The sequence below is a fragment of the Volvox carteri genome, assembly GCF_000143455.1.
Source record: "Volvox carteri f. nagariensis unplaced genomic scaffold VOLCAscaffold_49, whole genome shotgun sequence".
In the NCBI taxonomy this organism is placed as follows: domain Eukaryota; kingdom Viridiplantae; phylum Chlorophyta; class Chlorophyceae; order Chlamydomonadales; family Volvocaceae; genus Volvox; species Volvox carteri.
In genome coordinates this window covers 865,599-873,414 of record NW_003307592.1, presented here as the reverse complement: position 1 = coordinate 873,414, position 7,816 = coordinate 865,599, and the positions used below count along the sequence as shown (strand labels likewise).

The 7,816-nt window shown below is 56.3% G+C and overlaps 2 protein-coding genes across 2 annotated transcripts; both read left to right on the top strand.

Moving 5' to 3' along the window:
• Nucleotides 1-199: 199 nt before the first annotated feature.
• VOLCADRAFT_127296 (ribosomal protein S6 component of cytosolic 80S ribosome and 40S small subunit) lies at nucleotides 200-3,395 on the top strand. Its single transcript, XM_002955209.1, has 7 exons — nucleotides 200-213; nucleotides 448-604; nucleotides 725-860; nucleotides 1,806-2,001; nucleotides 2,203-2,277; nucleotides 2,595-2,732; nucleotides 3,072-3,395. The coding sequence occupies exons 2-7, from the start codon at nucleotides 467-469 to the stop codon at nucleotides 3,139-3,141; spliced, it is 753 nt and encodes a 250-aa protein (XP_002955255.1). The 5' UTR covers nucleotides 200-213; nucleotides 448-466; the 3' UTR covers nucleotides 3,142-3,395.
• A 981-nt stretch (nucleotides 3,396-4,376) lies between these two features.
• VOLCADRAFT_96131 (uncharacterized protein) lies at nucleotides 4,377-7,744 on the top strand (the record flags this gene model as incomplete). Its single annotated transcript, XM_002955208.1, has 6 exons — nucleotides 4,377-5,091; nucleotides 5,550-5,800; nucleotides 5,992-6,387; nucleotides 6,779-7,065; nucleotides 7,266-7,358; nucleotides 7,474-7,744. 6 exons carry the CDS (start codon nucleotides 4,377-4,379, stop codon nucleotides 7,742-7,744), a joined length of 2,013 nt encoding a protein of 670 aa, XP_002955254.1.
• Between the last annotated feature and the right edge of the window lie 72 nt (nucleotides 7,745-7,816).

The window sequence follows — 7,816 nt, the reverse complement described above, 5'->3', positions numbered from 1 at the left end:
TGATACGAAATAAGAATCCTGTCACACAACATTCTGAATTTATTACCAGGCAAGACGGACGGACCTTTTCCGAGCACCATATGTAAAGAGACAACAAGGGGGTAAGTAGCATAGGGAAATATATGCCGTACACTACGTACTACAGCGCCGGCGAGCACCTTGAATCCGCTCGGTACGCATTCTCATTTCTCTTTCCTGCTGGCGCCACCCCAGGTCAGTTTTTACGGGCGCCGTCGCCGATTGTGGCAGGTCGTTTTTAGGGATACCGCCGCCAAATTGGCACAACTTTTTCTTGCTACCGTTCCTTAGGCATCTCAAGTTGAATTTATACGAAATAGCGCATTTGCAACGTGTTGAGGCCGTGTTCTGCGCCGTAACTTGCATAGCTGAAAGTTGTCCCGCTCTTTGCTGCAACATTAGCGAAGTAGACCACATTTTTATCTGCAGGTGAGCAGCTTGTACAAAAATGAAGCTAAACATTGCCTACCCGGCCACGGGCTGCCAAAAGAAGTTGGAGGTGGACGATGACGCCAAGCTGCGCGCTTTCTATGATAAGCGCCTGGCCGCTGAGGTTGATGGCGAGGCTCTTGGCGAGGAGTTCAAGGTGAAGATGTGCTAGTTCTGTTTCTGTTGTGCGCATCTGGCCGCCGCCGGCCGCCCCATTGCTGGGTAACCCGTTGTGTTAACCCTTTTATATCTTTTGTCTTTTTCATTTTTTTAATAGGGCTATGTACTGAAGATCGCTGGTGGCCAGGACAAGCAGGGCTTCGCCATGAAGCAGGGTGTTCTCACCAATGGCCGCGTTCGCCTCCTGATGACCCCAGGCGACCAGGGTTTCAGGGGCCACGGCCGCCGGAAGGGTGCGTTTTCCTATAGCTGAGGCGTCAGCGGAAGTGGCCTTTGGACTGTTTATTCCAGCCAAACTCTAGCTTGCTTAGCGAGGTCTACGCATTACGGGAAAAGCTTTCCAGGAGAGGTGATACGACAGGAAAATAGGGCTAGCTTACCTGGAAGCATACTGCCGATCTTCTAACGGTGGGCACTCTTTGGCGAGCAGCTCTGGCTTCCAGCCTGTCCCGGAGCTGCTGGGTGCGTGCCTGCTGTAAGAACAGCTATTCCGTTTGGGTGCTGTCGCTGACACCAGTACTGCAGCATGTCGTACCAGCACCTAGTATGCTCAGCTCAATATCCCGGTGCTGCATCAGTACTCGCAGCTCACAGCTTTGAAGATGTAGCCATTGGATGGCTGGCCGTGTGACGTCGAGGAACAGGTGTTCATGTGTCATGAGGCTGGGCCCAAAATCCTAGATGCCTAGATGAAGCTTGGAAGCGCTACGCTCATCTAGCGACTTCAGCTATCGCCAATCGATTCGCTTGTGCCGTCTTCGTCGTCATCGGTGCTATCGGGGCGATAGGCGTATATTGGGCGTATGCCGGTGCACCGCCTTTTACTCCTGGGAGCTTTGGCGTGATGTTTCGAATTGCATGGGATGGACACCGCGACGCAAGGAGCGCATGTGATTTAACCAGCGCAAGCCAGTTGGCCAGTGGGAATTCTTGACGACTCCCGTTATCATACACCTATTATGGAGTTACATTTCAACCTGGCTACTCGAGACATTCCCACGCATGTCCTTGCATGCTTCAGTCGCCAACGCCCGTTAGCAATGTTCGGGAGCAGGGATTGTTCTTGAGCTCGGATATCATGGCCTGGATGGGCTGGCCACAGCCTGTGTGTGCTCTGCGCTCTTCCCTCATGTCGACCCTGCGCAATTCGGTACGGTGTCTTACGTTTTTGCCGGCAGGTGAGCGCCGCCGGAAGTCCGTTCGCGGCTGCATCGTCTCTCCGGACCTGTCGGTGCTGAACCTGGTGATCGTCAAGAAGGGTGAGGCGGAGCTGCCCGGCCTGACGGATGAGGAGAAGCCCCGCATGCGCGGTCCCAAGCGTGCGAGCAAGATTCGCAAGATGTTCAACCTGTCCAAGGAGGACGACGTGCGCAAGTAAGAATCCTTGGGTGGAAATAAGGTCTAGGGAAAGGACTGACCTTGGCAGGGTGCCGGTGGACGAGACGAGTGATCTTCCAGGCATTATGATGCGCTGTGTAGTTCTCAAGGTCGGGTTTGGGTTGCCAATGCGTTAACTTGATATTTTTGCAAGAAATGGATGAGAATTGTTAACAATGGGTCACTCGCAATTCCCAGGTACGTCACCATCTACTCGCGCGAGCGGAAGGACAAGAACGGCAAGACCCACCGCAAGTGCCCTAAGATCCAGAGGTAAGGGCAGGAAACCCTGGTTGTATGAGGAAAAGCAGTCCGCCGATACTACTAGAGATGATGCCACGAGGATACGCGTAGTGATGAGGGCTTGGGCTGGCAGCATGCGTTTTACGAGCCTAGAGGATTGCTACAGTGCCTGCCCTGCTGCTTGGCCATGCAGAACCAATGCCTGCACCTCCATCATTGCATCCGTGACCCTGCAACTTTAACTGGATGCACCTTGGTTTTTGACACCTTCGTGCAAAGGTCAATGTGGTAGTCCTCGGTCTTTTCGTAACCGCTTTCCTTGCCCATCTCGCTACGCGGCCTCGCAGGCTGGTGACCCCCGCTGCCCTGCAGCGCAAGCGCGCTCGCAAGATCCTGAAGAAGCGGCAGCAGGAGAAGAACAAGACCGAGGCCGCCGAGTACCACAAACTGCTGATGCAGCGCCTCAAGGAGCAGCGGGAGCGCCGGTGGGTGCTTTTAGGGTCGAGGGTTAAGGCGTTGTTAGGGGTTTTGCGGGAGTCTTGGGCGAGAATGAAAGGTGGTCTCAGTTCGGCTCGTAGCTGAGTGGGTCCAGTCCATAGGCTTCCGGATTGGAGTAGCAGTAGTCATGGTCCGGCCACGGCCTAACATGCATATTTCAGAGCGCTTGCTGTCGCACGGTGAAAATGGCTCGCTTATAAATGAGCTTGCTGATCTAAGCACCACCAAATCTGCCGTTCGTGCTAACTGGTTCACGACGCCGTGTACCGTTGGCAACTTTCTCCCCATGACCGTGCTTGCCGGTTTCGTGTGCTCCCGTCCCTCAGCTCCGAGTCTCTGGCCAAGAAGCGCGCCCTGCGCATGGCCAGCCAGGCCTCGAAGGAGGCTGCTCAGTAAGCAGCTGCAGTCCCGCCCCTGCTGCGGGGGCCGCAAGACGCAATTGCCATCACGGCCGCAGCAGGGCTGTCGGTGCTGTGCTCGGGGCTGCGCTGCCGTCTTCCGGGGCGGGCGGCGGCGTGTTTCGCCGAGTGCTCGTGATGGAGATCGGCGTCGATCGCAGTGGAACGACCGTACATTCTGTCGTGTCGTTATTGCTTTATCCTTGGCAAACCGGAGGGGATGTAAACGGTTGTAAATGCTGCTTTGACGGGAATTTCGTCTCTCCGTGTTCCGTGGGGAGGGCTTCAAGAAAGGGAACAGCAGCCCTAGGTGCGATGCCCAGAATCTTGGTAAATGTCTATTGAAGCTAAACATCGGTGATAACACTCGGCAAGTCCCATTTCTTATGCCCTCACATAAGGCCTAACGTCTCCGCTACCAATCCCAACCCTTCTCATGGCACAAAGGACCAGTTACCCAACTATCCTACGGGCGTTCGTAATCACGCTCCTCAGCCCCTGCCTCGAAAAATGTGTTAACAGCAGCCGATGCTGTAAGCCTGTGCGTTTCCAGGCTACTTATACATCGCCGTAATGAAAAAGAGCGTTTTCTCTACCTAATAAAAGTTGAAAGCCCGCAGAAAGCGACCAGTTTGACCGAGAGAGATACGACGTCTGCAGCGGCGTCCGACGACACACGTGAGCAGAGGGTACCTTGCTCATATCACCGGATTTTGCCAGATGTCTCAGGAATCCTAACAACTTGACTGCAGCTGCGCGGATTCTGTGGCAGCTTCTCAGGGCTTCGTACCTCTGCCAGCGATGCACCGCAGTACGTGAGGGTTTGAGTAGCCATGCCCTCCATTATTTGCGGTTAAAGTCGAGCGTACTGTGACAGGTGTACAGCTTATGCGTATGAGAATGTGCCCATTTTGATTCGGCATATTTTTCAACATCCATCGACACCCCGAGGGCGCTATCTTCAGTTCAAATTCGCATCAATGGCATTGTAGATAGCCACTTATGAAATAGGTGTGCCGCATTCCTAGTCGCGGAGCGTGTCAGCTCTCAGGATTGAGAGGACTGTGCGACAGGCTTATCATTGTACAAAGCGTCCCCGGTACACGACTTGAGTCACAAAACGATAGGAGTATATCTGTAGGATAGGCAGGAATGGCCTCACAGCTTTCTTCCAGCTGCAACGGATTCGCTAGCTTGCCGCAACGGAGTTCATCGCAGCCCTCCGGCTTCTCAATGGCAGCTTACACCGCAAGTTATCCACGTCGCTCTGCGGTCCTCAGCTCCTACAGCGGCACATTTCGCTGCGGCTGGCGCAGCCTTGGCGGTGCTTCTTCCCTTGTAGTTCATGCTTCCCACAACCACAAGCCCGACCCGTCCCGCAGCCACCATCAGCACGCCCGCAATCAACAACACCACGCCCATCAAACCCACCACAGTCAGACCTTCCATGCTTCAGGGCACACTGTCAAGATCTCCCGCCCACGCCGCACCTCTCTGCGACAGCCCCACAACGGCAATGGCGTCGCCGTCGCCGTGCCCAACACGCCTCCTCCTCCCCACCTCTCCCCTTCATCTCCCTCTTCCTCCTCCTCCGATCCTTCAAATTCCCTATCTTCCGTTTCCACCACCACTACGCGTTTCTGGGGCTGGTGGGACGCGCTACCTTCTCGATACCGCATCATCCTCGGCACCGCGGTCTCTTTCGTTATCTGCAACCTTGACAAAGTCAACCTCTCCGTCTGCATCATCCCTATGGCCCGAGATTACGGCTGGAGTCCGACGACAGTAGGCCTCGTGCAGAGTGCTTTCTTCTGGGGCTACATGATGTGCCAGCTGCCGGGCGGCTACTTCAATTCAAAGCTCGGAGGCAGACGGATCTTGCCCGCGGGCGTGTTGCTCTACAGCGCAGCTACGGGGATTGTGCCCGCGGTGGCGGCGACCGTGCCCGGTGAGTAGAATGGGCGGGAAAGATGAGCGGGAGGTGATGTTGGCTGTGCTGCGGCCGCACAGTTCGAGCCGTGCAGGTACTCTACACGGCGGCGTGCTGCAAGCTGTGCTAGACGGGAAGCTTGGCTATTAACTCTATATGCAGAGGGAGTTTTGCGCAGCACATGCTATAGTTCATATAGGATGGCCGGATGTCGTAGTACCATCATTATGTGTGGAGTTGAGCCGTGGGGTACGAGGGTGAGCGAATGGCGAGGGGTTCTCGTGTGTGTTTGGAGTTGTCATGTCGTTGCCTTCTGTTCTTCGGGGCCGCGTCTTTTTATATAAAACATGGCATGGGTGTGGATGACAACTTGGTTTGCACGAGAGGCAGATGGGCGAGGCTCACAGCTCCGCGAATCACTTAGCAATCTTAATGCTTTCTTTAACCCGCCCTCTTTCCTCTTCTTCCCCGCCCAGGCTTATGTCTGTCCCGCGCCGTGGTGGGTTTCGGCCAGGCCACCGCGCCCTCAGCCGCCACCGACATTGTGGCCCGTGCCGTGCCCCCCGGCGAGCGAGCCCGCGCCGTGACCTTTATCTTTTCCGGTTTCCACGTGGGCTCTATCTTGGGTCTGCTGGCGGCGCCCTGGCTCATCGCGCACTCGGGCTGGCGCTCCGTGTTCATCACGTTTGGCGCGCTGGGGCTGGTGTGGTGGCTATGGTTTGAACAGGTATGTGCATATGTGTGTATGCATGGCTGGCAGAATCTGCTCGGTAAACTTGATTGCTGCCCTACCTTCGAACGTTGTGCTAAATGTCAGCATTTGTTCGCAGTTTTATGTTGGAGTACGTCCTATTCGCTGCTATGTCAGATCTCTGTCCTCCTCGCCTGCATTACATCCATACCCCCATGTATGCACAGGGCATAATGTCGCGGATCGCCGCCACCGAGCCGGACTTTGCCAACCGCCTCATCACCGACTCTCGGACACTGTCGGCGGCAGCGCCATCAGGTGCCGCAGCAGCGGTGGCAGCGACAGTGGAGCCGCCGCCCCTGCCTTGGCGTGCGTTCCTGCGCTCGACACCCATGCGTGCGCTGGCCTACACCCACTTCGCCAACAACTGGTTCCATTACACAATGTTGGCCTGGCTGCCGACCTACTTTGTAGACACGCTGTCAGTGGATTTGCTGCACGCGTCGCAGACAGCGCTGCTGCCGCCGCTGGCGGGCATTGCCGCGGGCGCGGCCGCGGGCGCGGCTGCAGACGCGCTCATCAGCCGTGGCATGGCCGTCCCGACAGTGCGCAAGCTGATGCAGGTACGGTTTGGCCCTGGGACTTTAGCGGGAGCCTTGGCGGGGTATGGGAGGTGGGTTCGGCTTCGGTTTGGCCCTTCTCTGTAGTGTGCAGTGTTGTTCTTGCCTTCCACGCACGGATACACACACTAGCTGCTCCTTCTCCTCCAGTCCTCCTCCTCTGCCACTCAATGGCCATTCCACACCTTAACGGACGCATTGACGTTTACAGCTTTTACCGCCGTGCGCACAAACAGCTCAGCGACACTGCCTCCTGCTGCTCTCCCCTGGCCTTAAAACGTACCTACCAACCAACCTAGCTACCCACCCTTCCCCAGATGACTAGTAGCGTCTCGCATATGCAGATCTAATTCTCTCCCTCTTCTCTACGCGTCCTTTTCTCTACCCTGTGCAGAACATTGCCTTTCTGCTTCCCACCGTCTTGCTGGTGGCGGCCTGCACTCCCGAGATAGCGGACAACAGCGGGGCCACGGTGGCCGCCATCACGGTGGCGCTGGGCGTATCGAGCTGCAGCCTGGCGGGTCTGTTTTGCACGCACCAAGACATGAGCCCCAAGTACGCGCCCATACTGCTGGGCCTCACCAACACCACGGCCGCCATTCCAGGAGTGCTAGGCGTCGCATCGGTTGGCTACCTGTTTGAACACACCGAGAGCTGGGAGGTGGCGCTGTTTCTGCCCAGGTGAGGGCTCATATGAGCGGGGTGAGGTTAGGCGAGTTTTGGGGTGTTGGGACCTAGCACCTACGTGCTATTGTGGTTTCGATAAACCTGTCTGAACATCTCTCCCGCATTCGTCGTCTGTATCGGTCAAGTCTTGATTCTGCATTACTTCCATTCACACTTTCCTCTTCTCCTCTCTCACCCTCAACCCCAATGAACAGCGCCTTCTTCATGGTCACCGCCGCTGCCGCGTACACGATATGGGGTCGCAACGAACCCATTGACTTCGACGCAGCGGACAACAGCCCCTTTAGGTGCGTCTGAAAATGTGGTATGGTGTGTTGAGTCTGCTGCTGATGCTGTCGCGGCAAGTGTACTGATAAAGTGGTGATTATGATGATGCTACTGGTACCGCTGCTGCTTCTGCAGGTTTGAGTCTCGGCTGCAGTCGTTGAGCCGCAGCGTAATGCAGGTCCTGCATCGTGATCGGAATCGGGGGTTGGGATTGGGATCTGGATCAAGCGAGGACGCACTCCTCCCTGTCGCGACGGCCTGGCGGCGCTTGCGTGGTCTCTTCTCAGGGCTGATCTCTACGGGCGATAGCATCTCTGGGAGAGAACGCCGCAGCGACAGCGATGGCAGAGGCTCCAAGGAGGACGTGGAGATGGTGGAAAGTCAGAGTAAGCAACACCGAGAGTGAAGAATGCAAGGGCGAGCCGGTCCATCCAGGGCTTCTGGTGCCAAGGCCTTAAGCCTGAGCACACGGCCGCAC